Source organism: Ammospiza caudacuta, chromosome 18 (assembly GCF_027887145.1).
Source record: "Ammospiza caudacuta isolate bAmmCau1 chromosome 18, bAmmCau1.pri, whole genome shotgun sequence".
Taxonomy (NCBI): Eukaryota; Metazoa; Chordata; class Aves; order Passeriformes; family Passerellidae; genus Ammospiza; species Ammospiza caudacuta.
The window spans coordinates 11,831,197-11,852,283 of NC_080610.1; the positions used below are offsets into that span (position 1 = coordinate 11,831,197).

Genomic DNA, 21,087 nt, shown 5'->3' on the forward strand with positions numbered 1-21,087 from the left:
CGAGCGAGGGCGGCCGGGGCTCAGTGAGGGGCGGCAGCGGCGCGGAACGAGCGGGGGGGCGGGACTCGGATTTGGCGCCAAAACCGCGCGCGTGCGCTGGGGGCGTGGCCAACTGGAGAGGGGGCGGGGCCTCACGTGCTCCCGTTTCCCGCGGGATCGCGGCTCCCGTTCCTTCCCTCCCGGGCATCGCTCCCGGTCCCGGGTCCGGCCATGGACGCGTTCGTGGTCAAACTGCCCCGCGGGCCGGCGGGGGATGGCGGCGGCAGCGGCGGGAAGAGGCCGCGGCTGGAGGAGCCTGGCCCGGAGCGGCCGCCGCCGCGGGAGATCCGCGCCGAGGGGCTCAGCTGTGATTACCGCATCCTCTTCGGCAAGGCCGAGGCGGACGAGATCTTCCAGGAGCTGGAGAAGGAGGTCGAGTATTTCGAAGGTACATTCCTGCCCTGTGAGCGTGCTGCAGCACGGGCTGTCCAGGGAGGCCTCCCGAAGGGCCTGGAGAGGGCTCCTGGAGACCCTGCTTGGGCAGGAGTGTGGCCTGGATGACCCCCCTGGTCCCTTCCACCCTCAACCTTTCTGTGTCCACCTGTATTCCCCTCCATATCCCCCTTCCCAGTGAAGCATTTCCCTGCCCAGCCCACCCAGGTGGGTCCCAGGGCAGTTCCCAGGGCTGGGCACAGCTGGTGGGCACTGGGAGGTTCCTGCAGCCACCCGGCGTTGGCCCTGAGAAGCCAAGGGACACAGATCTGATCCTGCAGGGTTGATTTTGCTGAGCTGGAAGTGTTTGTTAAGGGATAGTCCTGGAGTGGTGGCTGGAATTTGTTGGAGGTGCAGTGTGTGAGGGATGTGATGTGGGAGGACAGACAGAATCCAACTTTGCTGGGACACAAACCCTGGGAGCAGAGGTGACAGCTTTTGGGTTGTCATGAGCCTCCTCACTCCTGTTTGGAGATTCCCAGGAGCTGCAGATCCAGGAGAATATTGGAGTGTGCAGAGATTCCCAAGAGCTGCAGATCCAGGAGAATACTGGAGTGTGCAGAGATTCCCAGGAGCTGCAGATCCAGGAGAATATTGGAGTGTGCAGAGATTCCCAGGAGCTGCAGATCCAGGAGAATATTGGAGTGTGCAGAGATTCCCCGGAGCTGCAGATCCAGGAGAATATTGGAGTATGCAGAGATTCCCTGGAGCTGCAGATCCAGGAGAATATTGGAGTGTGCAGAGATTCCCAGGAGCTGCAGATCCAGGAGGATATTGGAGTGTGCAGAGATTCCCTGGAGCTGCAGATCCAGGAGAATATTGGAGTGTGCAGAGATTGCAGATCCAGGAGAATATTGGAGTGTGCAGAGATTCCCAGGAGCTGCAGATCCAGGAGAATATTGAAGTGTGCAGAGATTCCCAGGAGCTGCAGATCCAGGAGGATACTGGAGTGTGCAGACACAGCACAAACCCAGGTTTGATCCTTCCCCAGATGAGATGACAAAGCTGCAGGTGTTTGGCACGTGGCACAAGATTCCCAGGAAGAAGGTGACCTATGGAGACCCTGGCCTGTCCTACACTTACTCAGGGGTCACGTTCCACCCCAAGCCCTGGATCCCGGTGCTGACCCGGATCCGGGAGCGCGTCACCTCAGAGACGGGACACGCCTTCAACTTCGTCCTCATCAACAGGTACAGCCCCTTCCCAGTAGCCTTTTCTTCAAATATAACAAAATAACAGCCAAATTTTTATGTTGGAATCTGAAATGCAGGCGACTCTCAGGGCTTTAGGCCTGTAAGATAAAGCTTAGGATCAAACACAGGAGTTAAGACCTTTGGAAAGGCTTCCAAACTTAAGTAGTAGAGGCAAAAATGTGGATTTGTGGTTTAAAGCAGAGACACTAATGAAACTAAGTAAAACTAAGTTTAAACTAAGGAAAAGAAAGTTGAGAATTTTAGAGTTTAAAATACAGAAAATATAAAAGTAATTAGAAAAATGAACAAGTTTAGAATGCAGCACTATAAATTATTATTAAATTAATTAATTATTAATTAATTAATTTAATAATTTGATTATTATTAATGACATTATTAAATTATTTAATTAATATAGTTATATATTATTGAATTGATTTATATATAACATATTTATATTATTGAATTGATTTATATATAACATATATTTATATTATTGAATTGATTTATATATAATGTATATTTATATTTAATATAATTAAGTATAAAATGAAATATAAAATGTAAAATTAATAAATAGGTAAAATACATAAATATATAAAAGTAGTTAGAAAGATAAACAAAAAGTTTAGAATGCAGCACTATAACTTAATTATTATTAAGTCAATTAATGATTTTATAATTATTAATGAAAGTATTAAATTATTAATGTAATTAATTTAAAAATATATTAGTGGAGTTATATACAATATATATTTATATTTAATAAAATTAAGTATGAAATTAAATATAAAATGTAAAATTAATATATAGCTATACATAAATATATAGAAGTAGTTAGAAATATAAACAAAAAGTTTAGAATGCAGCACTATAAATTAATTATTATTAAATCAATTAATAATTTTATAATTATTAATGAAATTATTAATTTTAATGTACTTAATTTAATTATATATTAAATTGATTTATAGATAATATACATTTATATTAAATATAATTGAATGTAAAATTAAATATAAAATGTAAAATTAATATTATAGTTATAGTACATATAATATATAAATATATAAATATAAATTATAAATGTATTAAAAGTAAATTAAATAGTTAAGTGTAAAATTAAATATAACATAAAACTTGTATATTGATAATATAAAAATATATTAAATATATAAATATAAATATATAACTATAAATTTATAAAATATTAATATATTAAGAACAACTATAGATAATTAAGTGTAAAATTAAATACGACGTTAATATATTTATAAATATATTTATTATATATTAATATAACAAATATAATATATTAATTTTATTTATTTGTTTGATATATTTATAATATAAAATTATATTTTAATAAGATATGTCTAAATATTTTATAAAGTATACAAATATAGAATTATGAAATATACACATATTCATATAAAATGAAACACAAAATTAGTACATATTACATTAATTATAAGTAAATATTTATTTAATATTAATTATTAGGTTAATAATAATTAATTTAATGATTAAAATTAAACTAATGCCAAGCCCAGAGTTAATTCCCAGGTACAAAGACGGCCTGGACCACATCGGGGAGCACCGTGACGACGAGAAGGAGCTGGTTCCCCTCAGCCCCATCGCCTCGGTGTCCTTCGGAGCCTGCCGGGATTTCGTGTTCCGGCGCCGGGGCCGAGGCCGGGGAGGAGCTGCGGGCCCGGGGAGGATCTGCCTGCAGCTGGCCCACGGCAGCCTGCTCCTCATGAAACACCCCACCAACGTGCACTGGTACCACAGCCTGCCCCCACGCAGGAGGGTGCTGGCCCCCCGGGTCAACCTCACCTTCAGGAACGTCCTGCCCGCGTCCCAGAGGGGAAACGTTCAGCCACGGGGGCCTTTGGGCTCTGGAAAGTGAATTTAGTTCCTGCTGGAACTGGGGATGCGCCTGCTCTGAAGTTTCAGTTCCTGCTGGAGTTGTGGAGTCATCTGTTCCAGCAGGTGAATTCTGGATTCACCTCCTGGTCCATCACCTAATGGACAAAATTTGCTGCTGAAGCCTGTGACCACCAATCTCAACGGCAAGGTTGCTTCTGGGAATGTTGCTCTGGTCCTGCTGATCCCTGGTTTTGCTGATTGTTCCCCTTGTTTTGCTTGGGGAGAAGTTTGTTCTCAGCTGATCTTTAGCTAAGCAGTGTTCCAAGATGAAAATGCTCCATAGCTCTGAAAAGTGAGGTTTTAGTTCCTGCTGGAACTGTGGATTCATCTATTCCAGCAGGTGAATTCTGGATTCACCTCCTGGTCCATCACCTAATGGACAAAATTTAATAATTTTGCTGCTGAAGCCTGTGACCATGATCTCAATGGCCGAGTTTTTTACTCTGGGAAATGTTGCTCTGGTCCTGCTGATCCCTGTTTTTGCTGATTGTTCCCCTTGTTTTGCTCAGGGAGAAGTTTGTTCTCAGCTGATCTTTAGCTAAGCACTGTTCCAAGAAGATGAAAATGCTCCATGGCCTGGAGGATTTTGTAGGAGCAGTTTGTAAACACTGTGAGCCACAAGCTGAGATTGTGTAAAGCTGATATTCTACTGGTGGCACTTTCTGTCAATGAGCTCTGGTTTGCTTGGGGTTTTTTAAATTAAAATAAAGCAAAATGAGCCTGACATGAGAAGGAGAGTTCTGAGCTGTGAGGACAGGGTGTAGCTGGATCTGCTTGAATTCCTCTGCTCCTGAGGAAGGATGCTCTTGCAGGAGAAGCACAAGATTTTTCCTCCCTCAGGTATTTTGTACAAAAACCAGGCAGTAAAAACTGCCCTTGTGGGGAAGAAATGGGTTGTCCCATTTCCACTGGAAGGTTGTCACTTTCCAGTGGAAAGTGAGAGTTTATTTTCCTAAATAAATTCCTATATAAATTTTAGAGTTTATTTTCCTAAATAATTATCCCTAGGGATCCCCTCCTGACTGCCTGAAAGCCACCACCTCCCACACCCACAGGGAATCCTGCTGGAAATGAGGGAATTCTGTCCCATCCCCATGAGATCTTGAACCATCAAGGAATGGAAACTTCTGGCTGAGAATGGGAACCAAGTCCTGTGTAACCTGGCTCCAGCTTCTGGAATTAGTGCTGGGCTCTGGCCTTCAGTGCTGGATCCATTATTCCTGTGGAATTAAGGCCTGGTACTTCCCACCCTCTGCCACTCTTGAGATGCTTTGTGGAGCTTGGAAATCTTTCTTATCCAGGGCTTGTCAAGTGTTGTTTCAACCCCCCCTTTGGCTCCCAGCTTGGTGTTTGTTTCAAGACATTCCCACACTTGATTTTTCTACCAAGTTTGTTCTTTTATTGCTACTGTACAGTTACAAAAATACCCTGAAGTGGAAAAAAAGCAACTTCAAACAGCAGTGCAGTGCTTGGACTGGAACAGACATTTTTAAATTAACACACAAAATAAAGACAAGAATAATCCAAACACAGAAATGTCATCTTGGAGCTCTTAATTCTTTACAATTCATTAACATCTTCTCCACCATGGCAGCTTGGGAGGGACGAGTACCAGAGTTTGAGCCTTGTGGCTGCACAGAGCCCTCCCAGAGGGGAGGTTTGGCTGGAAAACACAGAATTCTGTGACCTCTGGAAAGACATCCCAGTGATCTCCAAAGGGGAGGCTGGGCTGCAAACACAGAGCCCTGCAAAGGGGAGGGCTGGTTCCCAAACACCTGCACAAATTCCAGTGATCTCCACAGGTGTGGCTGGCTGGAAAACAGATCCCAGTGACCTCCAGAGGGGAGGATGAGCTCCCAAAGCCCTGCACAGACTCCCCAGCTCACAGGGGGCTGTCAGGATCTGGCACAGCTCAGGGCCAGGACTGAGGTGCTGGGCTTTGCTCCCTTCCTCATCTGAGAGTTAAGCCAAGCTCATTTACTCCTCCCCACCAAGCAAAGCCAAAAAAAAGGCTCAGTCCTCCCCTTGACAGCCCTTGAGGGAGATCCAGAGTCAATCCACAGCCCAGGGAAACAGCTCTTGGCAAAGAAAACCTGCTGGTCCCAGCTGCCAGATTTCAGGTTTCAGTCCATAGTGTGCGTGTCCTCTGCCCCTCCTCCAGCACAACCAAGGGGCTGCTCAGCTGAACCCCCAAATCCAAGAAACCCCCCCCCCCAAATTCAGGAAGAACCCCCCAAGCAGAGCATTGAGCCTGGAGAATGCAGGACTGCCACTGCTGGCACTGGAAATGGTTTCAGTTCTGGGCTGCAGGGGCAGATCTGCTGCAGGGAGATGTAGGGGTGATGGTTTTCGATGGCTCCCAGTAGGGAGGGCTGGCTCCTTCTCCAGCTCTGTCAGCTCTCTTCCTTCATTGGCCAGAGCAAATTTTTGGCATTTTGCATCCTTTTTGTTTGTTTTCTTGGTTTTTTGTAAATTAAAGCAGGTTAAAACCAAGCTACTGCTCGTGCAGCACAGCCAGGAACCAGATCCCAGTCCAGCAGTGGATTTATCAATATTTATGTACTATGAGCATTTACCTGGGCCAGGAATTGTGCTCCAGACTCTGGAATGATGAGTTATGTAAATAATTTTGCATATCCACCTATTTTACCACTCCTGCTTTGGATGGTTTGGAGCCTCTCCTGAGGAAGTGGGAACACCCCCGAGCTTTGGGCAGCACTGTGAATTCATGAGGTACAAAGTTGCCCTAAAAAAACTATTTAAGACAGTTGTTATTTGAAAACTTCACACTGAAAAAAAAAAGCTTGTCTAATGAGGCATTTTTCTCCTCCAAGCTTACAAGGACAGAAAAGAGCTAAAAACAACCTACATATTTTATTCCTGGTTATTTAAAAGCAGGTTTTTAAAGGAGGACTTTTGCTGCTTTTCCCTCTGTGCTTTGGGATTTTTTTAAATTGTTTTTTTGCACATCAAACAATCCAGAGCAGCAGAATTCCCCTTATTTCTATTTACAGGGCAGCCTGGAGCTGATGCAGGATTCCCAGATTTCTTCATGAGACCAGTAAGTGCCCACCAGTCCTGGCCCTGTTGTTTATATTTCATTTAACAAGGCCAGGGGCTGCAAGCCAGGAGCATGGATCCCAGTGCTGGGAATAGCAAATTCCAGCAATAAAATGGGAAGGGCAAGTCTAGAACAGTTACAGCAGCTTGGAAATCACAGCATTAAAAGTTGTAGTTGATGCTACAAAACAACTGGATTCAACAGTGCTGAAGGAAATGACAACACTGAGCACTAGCAAACACTTCCATGTGCTGATTCCAGCTAGATTCCAAAGGTATGGAGCAATAAATTAAGGTTTCAGCTCTTAATAGATACAAAATTATCTCCTGGATAAAGCAATTTAAATCAAGAGAAGGAATTTATAATATAAAGAAGTAAAGTGGGAGGAAAATTGTGTGACCAGGGAAATCTTTTGGATGGGGGACAGTTTGTGGAGATGCCTTGACTTGATGGGTCAGGAGGAATGGGATTCCATGGGTTCATCCCATGGGTGTGAGGCATTCCCAGGACACAGTGGGCATGCAGAGGGCAGGGCCAGTGGCAATGCAGCTGCTCAGGGAAGCTCAAGGCACTTTTGTGTCTTAAATCACTGCCAGCAGCAGCTTCCCATCACCCCCTCCCAGGGCTCCCCACTGGGAATAGAGCCTGGGGATAAAATCCCTGCCTGACAGACAAGGGCTGCTCAACACTTGGGGCTGGAACAGCTCTGGGAATTTTGGTACAGAACACAATTCCCAGCCATTGCCACAGGGAAGGGAACCTGGAGGGGCTGGTGCATCGTGGAGAGGGATTGGGATGGGCAGGGGCTCCTCAACAGCAGCTTGACATCAACTCTTTGCAGGGCTCTCCCTTGGGAAGTGAAATGTGTGGGATGGGATGAAGCATCTCCCTGGGAAAAGTGCAGTGTCAGGACACGGACCAGAGCCTTGGGACAGGCAGAAAACACTTCTCAAACACACCTGGGGCTGCACAGTGCTGGAACAGCAGGACCTGGGTACAAACCACAACTCCCAGCTGCTCCCACCGGGAAGGGAGCCTGGACAGGGAGAGGTTTGCATAATGGAGAGGCTCCATCCAAGGGCTTGGACCATTCCAGGGGCTGAGACTGTCCCAGGAGCTGGGGCCATTCCAGGGCTTGGAGCATCCCAGGGGCTGGAACCATCCCAGGGGCTGGAACCATCCCAGGAGCTGGGGCCATCCCAGGGGCTTGGATAATCCCAAGGACTGGGATGGTCCCAAAGGCTGGGATGGTTCAGAGGGCTGGGATGACCCCAAGGACTGGGACCATCCCAGGGGCTAGGATAATCCCAAAGGCTGGGATGGTCCTGAGGGCTGGGATGACCCCAAGGGCCGTGAACATCCCAGGGGCTGGGATGAACCCAAGGGCCATGCCAGGGCCTGGGACAGTCCCAAGGGCTGGGATGGTCCTGAGGACTGGAGCGATCCTGAGGGCTGGGACCGTCCCAGGGGCTGGGACAGTCTCGAGGGCTGGGATGACCCCGAGGGCCGTGACCATCCCAGGAGGGTCCCAATCCCTCTCCACGATCACCCTTGGAGATGACGCCAAGGGCTGGGATGACCCCAAGGGGTGTGGCCATCCCAAGGGCGGGGATGACCCCAAGGGCTGGGATGATCCCGAGGGCTGGGATGACCCCAAGGGCTGGGATGACACCAAGGGCTGGGATGACACCAAGGGCTGGGATGACCCCGAGGGCTGTGACCATCCCAAAGGTTAGGGTGACCCCAAGGGCTGGGATGATCCCGAGGGCTGGGATGACCCCGAGGGCTGGGATGACACCAAGGGCTGGGATGACCCCGAGGGCTGTGACCATCCCGAGGGCTGGGACTGTCCCAGCAGCGCTGTCTCAGCTCTGGGCCGGGCTCTGGGGCTGGCCCCGGCCGTGCACGCGCTCGTAGAACAGCAGGTAGGCGCTGGCTGCCAGCACCTCGTGCAGGCTGGCCCTGCGCACCGACTCGTCCGAGATCCAGAGCCACTGGCTGCCGCGGGCGCCCGGCGCGCGCCGGAAGGTGACGAAGTGTCCCGAGTGCATGTCCCCGTGGTGAACCACCACGGCCATCAGGCGGTACAGGTACAGCGGGGCCCTGCGGGGACACGGGTCAGCCTGGCCACACACACACAAACACCAGAGCAGCCACAATTCCTGCCTGAGCAAGGGGGTGGCTCCCTATGTGGCTGCTCTGTTCCTGCTCTAGTGGAAGGTGTCTTTGCCCATGGCAAGTGGTGGGATGCGATGATCTCCAAGTTCCCTTCCAACCCAAATAATTTTGTGATCTAAACTGCTTTTTCCTGCTGCTCCATCCCTGGAAGTGGGTAGGAAAGGCATTTTGTGCTTTTATTGTGAGCCAGCAAAGGCTTCTTGAAGTAAGGAAAGCCCTGTATTGTCACAGACATCTTCTATGAAAAATCTTTTTTTTAGGATTTTTCCTCCTGAGAAGCTGAGAGGCCTCAAGAACAAAATGCAAACAATGGTTATCTGCTGCTGTGGAATGCAACAAGTAGATCTGTGATTGGTCTCATGGAGTTGCTTCTAAATAATAGCCAATCACAGTCAGCTGGCTCAGACTCTATCCAAGACACAAGCCTTTGTTATTATGAATCATGTGGCTCCTTGGTCACCTATTGAGAATTTGTTTCTTTCTTATGACCAATGGGCAGTGAATGTGTCTGTTAAATAAATGTAAATATCGTGAAAAACTATAAAGGCAAAATGTTGCTATGATAAATCTCTCTTATGCACCTTTCTGATGGAGTCTTGGTGTTTTGCACCATGTCACGCTCTATAGTGGCATTAAGTGTCCAAGGCCAGGTTGGATGGGGTTTGGAGCAACCTGGGATAGTGAAAAGTGTCCCTGCCCATGGCATCTCCATGTCTCCTTTCAACCCAAACCATTCTGGGATTATGGGATTCAAACCTGCTGCTCCATCCCTGGAAGTACTCAAGGACAGGCTGGACGGGGTTTGGAGTGACCTGGGACAGTGGAAGGTGTCCTTGCCCATGGTAAGTGGTGGGATGGGATGATCTCAAAGTTCCCTTCCAACCCAAATCATTTTGTCATCTAAACTGCTTTTTCCTGCTGCTCCATCCCTGGAAGTACTCAAGGACAGGCTGGACAGGGTTTGGAGTGACCTGGGATAGTGGAAGGTGTCCCTGCCCATGGGAAGGGGCCTGCACCTGGATGGTCCCTAAATTCCCTACCTACCTAACCCATTCTGGAATTCTATGGAAAAGGATTATCAGCCTCAGGACAAGGACAGAAGAAAGGGAGACAATTTGAAGGAAAGAAATGAAGAGAGAGGGTACAAATCTCTAACTTACCTGCACTCAGGGAATGCAGCAAGTGGGAAACTTCCTGGGGACATTAAAAATGAGGGAGAGGAGGAGGAGGAGGAAGAGGAGGCACCATTCATGAAGAGAGGTTTGGTACCAGCTGGTTGTTCTGCATCTGCCAGAGGAAGGAGAAATTTAGGGATTTAATTTGAATGCTGTTGCTAAGAACAGAATCCCTGCTCCTCAACACAGGATATGTAGGTATTTCATTGATTTTTATATCCAAAGGCAATGGATATTTTATTCAAATTCATTTTACATGACAAATATGGAAATTGCCATGTGTCCAAAATCCCAACTAAAGGAATATTGAGCTGTCTAAGAACACACCTCCTACAGCTGGATTTTCCAACTATTTTTGAAGAATCCACCATTCCCTCTCACTTGTCCTGAAGCCTTGGAAGAGATCTCTAACAAGAAAAACCCTGGGACATCCCAAGTTCAACACTCCTTTGGATATATATTTTTTTAAAATATATATATATTTAGTAGGATAAAATGAAATTTTCCAAACTGAACTGTAAATTTAGGAAAGGCAAAGGGATTTCTGTCCTCTTTGCAGAGCCCCACATCAAGATGCTAAACATGGCTTGATCCTGCAGAGATCCCTGACATGCAGAAAGAGCTGAACCATTTTATGGGCAAAAAAATGGTACCTGAAGGTTTCCCTGCTCTCCCATCCCTTATTCCAGGGGTTGTCTCCTCAGGGTTTTTCTGGCTGAGCTGCTCCTGGCAGGATTTGGGACCAGGAACTCGATATTTGTAGATGTCCATGACCAGGAACTCGTTGAACTGGACGTGTTCGTGTCTCTTCAGGGGAGTGCCTTGGTTTGACCAGCTCAGCCTTTGCAGGTGGATGCACAAACACTGGGGCAGCTTCAGCAAAGGAAAATCCACATTTTTCATGGAAAGAAACAGCTGGTAAGCCCAGGGAATAAGGAAATGCATTTCCCTTATCTCTGTGTAAACTCAGTGGCAACAGTGTCCTTAAAATGTGACAATAATTCTTGTGAGATTCCTGATCTCTCCTAATCCCCAAAAATTAATGGTTTTGCACAGGGGAAAACAAAAAACATTAAGTGTTACAAAGAGCTGAAATTAAAAATAATTGCTGTAGCAAGAAGTACAACATCATCATCATCATTATTATTATTATATTATTATTATTACTATTGGCACCTGAGGCTCCTAATTACACACCACTGCTGGTCTCTGCATGACAGGATTACAGAGCAAAAAAAAAAAAGTTTTTTCTTAGAAATCACACCTGATGTTTACTCACCAGCTGTACTAAGAATATTTTAATTTCTCTCAAATGAGGAATTGCTAAAGATGCTACAAATCCTGTAAATATAAATCAATTTGCTCACTGAAGAGCAAATGTAAAATTAATGTAAAATCTAAGACATGACACTGAGCCAAATTCACATTTAAGTGTTTTTCTAAATAATATTCACATCCTGTAAGTGTTTAATGTTTGATGTTTTGCTGAGTTGAGGCCTCAATGCCCACAGATATTTGCCAGGTGAGTTTACTTTGAAAAATAAAACATTTGTGGTCTAGCAGCAAGAAATGGACACAACCAGCTCCAAGGGAGAAGTTACTGTGAAAGGATTGAGGGGATTTGGAGGAGATTTTTTTTGCCTCACCTTTCCTAACTTTAATTGCTTAACAAATGTTGTTCTCTGGTTTTCTATGCTCTGTCCATTCAGAATTCCTTGTGCCTGGATCTGGAATGAAAAGGGGAAAAAAATGAAGGCACCTGCAGACAGGAGCAATTTATTGTCTGGTTTATGCTCAGTGCATTAATCACACCTAGGAATGCTCTTCAGAATTCTTAAAGGATTAAAATTCTAAACCAAAATCAAGCAGAAATGAGAATTTAGAGAACTCCATTCAGAACTGCACTCATTTGCCTCTTTTGTTCATTTTTAAACAGAATTGATTTTTAATACCAGAGCAAAAAATTATCCCTGGTGACACCTGGCAACTACAGAATAAAATATTTGTAGATTTTTGTAACAGCAGTAGCAAGTAAAGCCTCAAATACTTCATGAGGTAAGAACTCCTTGTTAAATATCTGAAATCCCAGAGGTTTTCCCCAAGTCCTGAAGAAAAAGGAGGTGGAAAGTGAAACCAGGATTGTGTCAGCAGGTTCAAAACTGAGCAGGCAGGTGACAGGAGTTAAAGTGACAGGAATCAAAGGGACCTACTTTGGTGCAGTTGTCACACACAACATCCTTGACAGACTCTGAGGAGATGAAGTGATGGAGGCAATGGTCCAGTGTCATGGGACGACCCTGAGGGCCAAGAAAAACCGGAATTATTTGCAAGAATTTTAGGGTGCATTCCACTGGATTTTGGGAAAGCATTTTTAATAATTTTTTCCATTAAAAAACTACAGAACTGCAGATTTATTTCATGAAAGAACTGAGTAAATGGTTTTGGGTGATCATGGAACTGTGGGGATTCTCCTTTAGCCTGGATTAAACATGGAAAAGTTTGCAGCTTTTTGGTAACAGCAGCAGTGATTCCCTGTGTGAGCCTTTCAGTGGGATTTTTAAACAGGACAGATTTCTGTCCTGTTCCTATTTATCTCTCATTCCAGCACTTCAGGGGTCACTTCATGCTCTCTGGCCCTCTCCATAGCAGAAATACAGCTTTTAGTGGGATTTAGGCCTCCTTGCTGCCCTTCCTCATATCCTGCCCTGCCAAGGACTGGATAAAACAAAACACAAAGAGCAGAAGATGTGTCCAGATTTCAATCCTGGCTGTCCAGGAGGGCATTCTGCAAACAGCAATCACAATTTCCATGAGCTGTGGAAAGAAATCCCTACCAGACATGAAGCAACAAACTCTTACAGTCCAAAAATATCCTGCAGATGATGCCCTAAAAATCCACAATGTTTTGTCATTGTGAAGTTTTTCAGAGCCAGAAAGAAATGGAAAAATTTTCCAGTTGAATTCACCCCCTGGTAAAGCCTGGATGGGGTAAGGTGTGAACTGCCACCTTGCCAGCCCTTGGGATATGATCTGGGCTCTTCAAATTTGTGGAATTTGTGGAAAAGACCAAAATTTTGTGGAATTTGTGGAAAGGACCAAATCCTCCACCAGGAGAAACAGAAAGCTCTGCTGGCATCACCAAGTTCTGCTTGTTGGGCTCATCAGAACCTCTTACAGCAGTTAGGGAGAAGGTCCTGCAGCAGCACAGGGTTGAAACACAGCAGGAAAATCAAGTCCTGAAGGAGCTCTGAGTGTTTTCTGCACCTGAGGAAGGGCTGGGAAGGGCAGGGAGGATCAGGAGCAGGGGGATACGTACCCACACAGCTGCTGGAATGCTCAGGGAGAGGCTGTCAAAGGTGTCAAACCTCACAGGGCTCTGCAAGAGAACATTCCAGAGCCAGCATTTATGTCAGTGATGCTTTCAGTTTTAGCTTTCATGTTTTTCACATTCTGCACTGCATTAGGATCTAACTCTGAAATTCATAGAAAGTGTTAGCAAGTTCTCCTCACAGTTCAGTCAGACACAACAATTCTCCAGCCCCAGAACCAAGGATACTATTACAGCTTCTAAAAAGTGTAAACAACAAAAAGGCCCAAAAAGTCCAAAAAGTGTAAATTGAGGAGAGCAAACTGAGAGGATGAGACTTCATAACCTGAAGTGGTAATTGGACAATTAACCCCAATATGGAAATGGACTTTAACTTATAAAAAAGTGTGAAAATTCGTGACCATCTTGGGTGTAGCCCTGCCCAAGGTGTATCCTGTGAAGGCCTTTTTAATAAATATTTACTTTATTCTTTAACAATGTGTAGCCTCTGTTCTAAGTAGCCTTCAAGGCATCATCCCCAAAAATTCCAACCCAGCTCTCCCAAGGTGAGCCTGTGCCCTGCGCTGTCCATAATTCCCTGGTGGAACAGGATCCAAACCCCTCAGTTCCCCAGGGAATATCAGCAGTGTTCCGCTCAGCCTCTTCCTCCTCCCCATTCCAATTTGTTTGCAAGGTTTTGGGAAATAAAATGCAAATGTTTTCTTGGTTTGGGCTGTAAATGAGGTTTATTTTCTGGATTTTTTCCATTGTTCAGGTTGTCTGCATCTCCTTATTTGGGATAACTGGACTTTGCAAAATGTGCTGAATGAACAGCAAGTCCTAAACTCACCCAGCTGAGTGGATTTTCAATTAAAATTATTAATTAATTGTTAATTCATTAACAGAATAAAACAACAATTATTCTGTTTGATGAGGCAGCTGTTAGCCCCACAAGGTGCATCACATGGATTTTTTTTTAATCAATTTAGGGATAAATCTTTGTTCATCACCAAGGGATGATGGTTCCAGGAAGAATTCTGAGTGCTGGAAATCCCTCCTCACACAACACAGATATTAACAATAATAATATAAAATATTATCTATTTCCACACCTGGTGCTCACAGTGTTTGCAGACCATGTTGCTGGTCAGCCTTCCATGGAAAGGGTGCTGGGATTTCCAGTGGTTGGACACAGGGGGAAGACATCCTGCAACACAAAAATTGTCCTTGGATTTTCCATTCATCCACTTCCATCATTCCAATCCCACACTTTTGCCCTTCAGTTACAAAATTAATGCCTCCACAGCACACTTTTGTCTCAGTGATTAATAATTAATTGAGGTTTATTTATATTTTTGATTTCTATTTCAGTTCAGCACAAAGATCAATTAATATTATCCCTTTAATAAACAAAACTACCCTATGAATATTCAGAATATCCAGAAGGGATAAAATCCTACCTCTTGTTCTGCAGCTTATTTGCTTTTGGATTATTTCTGGCTGCTACAGAGGGAGATAAAAACATTTCATTAACCCTACCTCAGCAATATTGAAAAGATTCAGATATTTAATACATGAAGTATTAAATGTGCTCCTAATTCATCCCTAATTGTCTTTTCTGCCATTAGAAAAATTGCGGCTCTTTATATTTGTAAGAACAAAAAACACCTGGAACAAAACAAATTTATAATTGACAATTGCTCATAAAAGGAATCATTAATCTGCAGAACTCTCTGCCTCAGAAAATGAAAATGGGAGATTTTGTCTTTTTTTGGTCTATATTTTAGGCAAAACCAGATATTTTCCATCTGCATCAAGCTTATCAGCAAGCTGGTGGGTAAGATCAATTTTACCTCCACAAAACTCTTCCAGAAATGCCCTTTTTGCACTTTTCAACCCTTTTTCAGGTGGGAAATAAAGATCAGAGTAACTGCTTGGAGGGACTTAAATCCCTACATCCCATGGATTTAGGGATGCAAAACCCTCAGGAAAGCAAGAACACTGAAAATTCAGAGATATTTTCTTCGGAAAACCTGAGAATTCTTTAAATTTGACTTATTGATGAGTCCTTATCAAATGATTAAAGAACAGCTTTGGGAAGAGAATCAAAATATCCTAAATATACATTTTCTACTTGGGAATCTGGGCAGATGACAGGAGTTTCTGCAGAGGAAATAAGGGGGATCACCTCCAGAGAATGCACATCAAACAGATGGGTCACACGGGGCTGACGATCCCGCTCGTCCTCCAGGGAAGAGGTCAGGACATGGAACAGCTCGTGGGCATCCTGGAAATGCAGTCAGGGAAAAAAGACATCAAAAAACACCCCAGGAGGGCTGGAATTCCACAGGAAATTCAGGAAAAATTACAGCGCAGAGACTGGATTTATTTTTATATTTGTTTTTAATTTATAGCTATATTTATGCCTATATTTATACTTACAAATTTTATGTGTATAATTTAATATTTTATTTATATTTACATTTACAGGTATATTTATATTTGTGTTTATGTTTATATTTATAGTTATAGTTAAGTACATCTAAAATATATACTCTAGATCTTAACATATAATATTATATATATAAAATATGTAAGTACATACTAAATATAAATAATAAAGAAAAATAGTTTCTAAATAAATATATTGAATATGTTTATTCAATTATATATATTTAATATATATTATACTTTATAAAATTATATATTGCTATTATATATAATTACTATAATATATAACTTTTATATAGATATATTGTATACATTATTATAATATATTGTAATTATATCTAATGCATATAATCATTATTATATATTATAATTATATATGTTATTATATACAATTACTATTATATATCACTATTACCTATTAACCCGACTACTACTACTACTATTATTATTATGGTTGTTGCTGTTGTTATATTTGTGTTTATATTGAATCTATTTTGTTGTGCCCAAAAGCTTCCTAACAGCACAAGGTACTCAAGACATTCTGGGCCATATAAACTCACAAAAAATGAAGACACTTGAGAGTAAAAAATACCCCCAAATAAATTTCCAAATCCCTGTTTTCCTGGATTTTGAGGGAAATATCCTTGGAAATCAGTAACATATTTTAGGAATGGAGTTGATTGATGGAGTACATTGGCAATACTGACAAAAATTGCAAATAATTAGGATTACTGAAAAGATGAGAAGAGATCCATTATCCAGAGGGGAATCAGGGATCTGCTGTGCTTTAATATTCCTGGTCCTGTTGGTAAGGACAAGGTTTGGAATTCCCTGAGGAATTCCCAGCCCACTGAGAGCCCCATTTCCAAGCTGTGAAGTTTCCCATCAGTTTTTGGAGCAGGATCCAGCTCTGTCACTCCAGCCCTGAGGGTTTTCCTGCTGCACTCACCTGCTCCTCAAAGGAGGAGATCTGGTAAGGACAAGGTTTGGAATTCCCTGAGGAATTCCCAGCCCACTGAAAGCCCCATTCCCAAGCTGTGAAGTTTCCCATCAGTTTTTGGAGCAGGATCCAGCTCTGTCACTCCAGCCCTGGGGTTTCCCAGCTTGCTGCACTCTCCTGCTCCTCAAAGGAGGAGATCAGGTAATGACAAGGTTTGGAATATCCCAGCCCACTGAGAGCCCCATTTCCAAGCTGTGAAGTTTCCCATCAGTTTTTGGAGCAGGATCCAGGTCTGACACTCCAGCCCTGGGGTTTCCCAGCTTGCTGCACTCACCTGCTCCTCAAAGGAGGAGATCAGGTAATGACAAGGTTTGGAATATCCCAGCCCACTGAAAGCCCCATTCCCAAGCTGGGGATGTTTCCCATCAGTTTTTGGAGCAGGATCCAGGTCTGTCACTCCAGCCCTGAGGGTTTCCCAGCTTGCTGCACTCACCTGCTCCTCAAAGGAGGAGATCAGGTAATGACAAGGTTTGGAATTCCCTGAGGAATTCCCAGCCCACTGAAAGCCCCATTTCCAAGCTGTGAAGTTTCCCATCAGTTTTTGGAGCAGGATCCAGGTCTGTCACTCCAGCCCTGAGGGTTTTCCTGCTGCACTCACCTGCTCCTCAAAGGAGGAGATCTGCCACCTGTTCATCCTGAGCACCTCCAGCAGGCAGCTGGCATCCAGGACGTCGTCCTCTGGCACCTCCTGGCACGACAGAGCTGGGGAGGGGAAGGCAGGAGTGTCAGGAGGAGCCAAAAATGGGAAAAATCAGTGTTTTATGGGGTTAGAGCACCACCAGCCTCACACCACTTCCACAGGAACATCCCAAGGCAGAAATTTCCTTTATGTGAGGGAAGCCAGGGGGTCTCTTGAGAGTTTCAGAGATTAATTTAGACCAAAAATTAATCACCTTGAGCTTAAAATCTTAAATATTTTATAATAATATTTTGTATTTTACATAATATGTATTACATAAATTTATTTATACAGTTGTTTATTAGTTTATTTATCTATTCATTAATATAATTTGTTCATTATATAAATTTATTATATAAAATAATATTATCTATTTTATAAGACAAAATTATACTTACATAATATTGTATATTTTATAATAATATTTTGTATGTTATATAATACTATTATATGAATTTATGTATATAATATAAATTTATATTTTAAATTTATAATTAAATATATATTTATATATATTATATATAAATTATATCTATTTGAAATTATATTCTAAATTTACAAATTTATAATATAATTTATAAGTTTATCAATTTATTTCTATAATTTATTACATAAATTTGTTATATAGAATTATATTATTTCTTTTATGATAACTAATATTTAATATTTTATAGTTTATATTTTATAATAATATTTTGTATGTTATATAATACCTATTATATCAACAGGTATTAATATAAATAATAATTATATATATAATTAATACATATAAATTTACTTATATAACTTGTTTATTTATTTTACTAATTCATCTATTTATAGAATTTATTTCTAATATGAAGTTATATAAAAGTATATTATTTTTATAATAATATTTCATATTTATATAATATTTTATGTTTTATCTTTTATAATAATATTTTATGTTTTATTTTTAGAATAATATTTTATTTTAATTTTTAATATCCAAAACCTTACAAAGTATGGTTGAATAGTCCCAGGTTTCTGGAAAAATAGTAAGCTCGGGGAAAACAAAAAAGCTTAAATTATTTGCTAATAATTTTTAACAGAATTCTAAATTCCTTGAACTCCATGGAATTCAACCCTTCTGTGAAAGGTGGCTGAGCTTTGCCCAAGGCATTTCAATTAATCTGAAAATTAGAGAGGGAAATAAAGCAGGGAATACAAACCCCACGAGCTTCTTTCTTTGGGAAAAGAGCCTAAAAACGACAAATATTCTCCTTAAACATTTAACCCTTGGCATGCCACAAGAGGAAACGTCCCAGTACCTCTGAGGAGCTGCAGCAGAGTCACTGAGAGGTGCTGGGGCTGCTCCTGGGGCTGCTCCTGCTCCGTCCTGTACTGGGCTGTGAACTCCTCCAGCCACCTGATGAACGAGGGGCAGGAGGACAGGCCCTGCAGCAGGGAATTCATGAAACACGTGTTGCCCAGGTTCAGCAGGCCTGGCACAAGCCCTGCAAAGAGAATTGCAAGAGTTTCCACCACGAAATCCAAGGGCAAACATCCTGGTCTTCAGTAGGAATGCTGTGTAATTACAGAAAAAATGGATTTCTGTTAGTTCTGTTTTCAATTTGTGGTGTTTCAGTTCGTTTTTTATCATCTTTCCAAAATTTCACAATTTTTTCCAGTATCCATATAATTAATATGGTGTATATATAATTAATATGGTGTATATGTGTATAATATGCTGTATATGTGTAATATGTATATAATTAATATGATGTATATATAATTAATATATGGTGTCTACATACCTAATATATGGCAGCATTATATATTAATCAATATATATATAATTAATATTATATATATAATTAATATATGGTGTCTACATAACTAATATATGGTGGCATTATATATTAATCAATATATATATAATTAATATGATGTATATATAATTAATATATGGTGTCTACATAACTAATATATGGTGGCATTATATATTAATCAATACATATATAATTAATATTATATATATATCTATAATTAATATATGGTGTCTACATAACTAATATATGGTGGCATTATATATTAATCAATACATATATAATTAATATTATATATATCTATAATTAATATATGGTGTCTACATAACGAATATATGGTGGTATTATATATTAATCAATATATATAATTAATATTATATATATATATAATTAATATATGGTGTCTACATAACGAATATATGGTGGTATTATATATTAATTAATATATCGTTAATATATATATAATATAATTCATATACGGTGTATATATAATTAATATTGTGTTTATGTGTAGTATGTGTATAATTAATATGGTGCATATACAATTAATATATGATGGTATTATATATTAATATAATTAATATATAAAATGTGTACATATAATTAATATGGTGTATATGTGCAGTATGTGTATAATTAATATGGTGCATATACAATTAATATATGATGGTATTATATATTAATATAATTAATATATAAAATGTGTACATATAATTAATACGGTGTGTATGTGTAATATGTGTAGAATTAATATGGTGTATATATAATTATTATATGGTGGTATTATATATTAATATAATTAATATATAAAATGTGTATACATAACTAATATGGTGTATATGTGTAATATGTGTAATATGTGTATAATTAATATGGAGTCTATATAATAATATATGGTGGTATTATATATTAATTAATATATAATTAATATATATTATAATATGTATCATAAATATATGGTGTATATGTGTACAATATAGTGTATATGTGTAATATGTGTATAACTAATATATGGTGGTATTATATATTAAGTAATATATGGTAGTATTATATATTAATATAATTAATATATATAATGTTTATATATAATTAATATGGTGTATATGTGTAATATGTGTATAATTAATATAATGTATATATAATGAATATATGGTGTGTATATATAGTTAATATATGGTGGTAATATTTATTAGTATAATTAATACATTAAATTATTATATAATATATTTATATAATATAGAAAATTAATAATAACAATAACATATTAATTAATATATAATTAATTAGTTAGTGTAATAGAATTTCGTTTAACAAAGCAGTTATTCCGCATTCTGAATTCCTTCCTAAAATCCCACCCAGCCAGCGGGAAAAACGGGATCAATCCCGTGCCGGGGCGGTTCCCGGTACCGGTACCCCCAGTTCCCCCGGTACCGGTACCCGCAGCCCCCCCGGTACCGGTACCCCCAGTTCCCCCGGTACCGGTTACCCCCAGTTCCCCCGGTACCGGTTACCCCCAGTTCCCCCGGTACCGGTACCCGCAGCCCCCCCGGTACCGGTACCGGCAGCCCCCCCGGTACCTCTCCGCCGCCGTTTCCTGCCGCTGATGGGGCCCCACAGCACATAAATCCCGGCCGCCAGCGCCGCCGCCGCGCCCCCGAGCACCCCCCAGCTCCGCATGGCTCGGTGCCTGCCTCGGGAAAAACGGGAATAGGGTCAGGGGCTGCGGGAAAAACGGGAATAGGGGCAGGGGATACGGGAAAAACGGGAATAGGGGCAGGGGATACGGGAAAAACGGGAATAGGGTCAGGGGATGCGGGAATAAGGTCAGGAGCTGCGGGAACCCCGAGAGCCCT

The 21,087-nt window shown here is 41.4% G+C and overlaps 2 protein-coding genes across 4 annotated transcripts; one reads left to right on the forward strand and one right to left on the reverse strand.

Moving 5' to 3' along the window:
- Positions 1-210: 210 nt before the first annotated feature.
- On the forward strand, positions 211-5,101 carry ALKBH2 (alkB homolog 2, alpha-ketoglutarate dependent dioxygenase). The gene is made up of 4 exons (XM_058816567.1): positions 211-427; positions 1,463-1,661; positions 3,231-3,562; positions 3,880-5,101. Exons 1-4 carry the CDS (start codon positions 211-213, stop codon positions 3,984-3,986), a joined length of 855 nt encoding a protein of 284 aa, XP_058672550.1. The 3' UTR covers positions 3,987-5,101.
- Positions 3,641-20,946, reverse strand: USP30 (ubiquitin specific peptidase 30). 3 transcript variants are annotated; one of them, XM_058816566.1, is made up of 12 exons: positions 20,812-20,946; positions 18,737-18,922; positions 17,367-17,470; positions 15,506-15,604; positions 14,778-14,820; positions 14,430-14,524; positions 13,327-13,386; positions 12,221-12,307; positions 11,657-11,737; positions 10,664-10,883; positions 9,996-10,122; positions 3,641-3,691 (listed from the first exon to the last, which is right to left on the reverse strand). In XM_058816566.1, exons 1-12 carry the CDS (start codon positions 20,909-20,911, stop codon positions 3,688-3,690), a joined length of 1,206 nt encoding a protein of 401 aa, XP_058672549.1. In that variant the 5' UTR covers positions 20,912-20,946; the 3' UTR covers positions 3,641-3,687. The 3 variants fall into 3 exon arrangements, with proteins under 3 accessions (XP_058672549.1, XP_058672548.1, XP_058672546.1); XM_058816565.1 differs by lacking the exon at positions 3,641-3,691 and adding an exon at positions 5,846-6,351; XM_058816563.1 differs by lacking the exon at positions 3,641-3,691 and adding an exon at positions 5,846-8,760.
- Between the last annotated feature and the right edge of the window lie 141 nt (positions 20,947-21,087).

Bases quoted from the DNA above. Each gene is read 5' to 3' on its own strand.
- ALKBH2 (XM_058816567.1), top strand. From the start codon at position 211: ATGGACGCGTTCGTGGTCAAACTGCCCCGCGGGCCGGCGGGGGATGGC. The intron at 428-1,462 runs GTACATTCCTGC...ATCCTTCCCCAG, and splicing joins GGAGGTCGAGTATTTCGAAG to ATGAGATGACAAAGCTGCAG. The intron at 3,563-3,879 runs GCTCTGGAAAGT...AATGCTCCATAG, and splicing joins TCAGCCACGGGGGCCTTTGG to CTCTGAAAAGTGAGGTTTTA.
- USP30 (XM_058816563.1), bottom strand. From the start codon at position 20,911: ATGCGGAGCTGGGGGGTGCTCGGGGGCGCGGCGGCGGCGCTGGCGGCC. The intron at 14,525-14,777 runs GTAGGATTTTAT...TTTGTGTTGCAG, and splicing joins AATAAGCTGCAGAACAAGAG to GATGTCTTCCCCCTGTGTCC. The intron at 10,123-10,663 runs GTACCATTTTTT...TTCCTCTGGCAG, and splicing joins GAGAGCAGGGAAACCTTCAG to ATGCAGAACAACCAGCTGGT.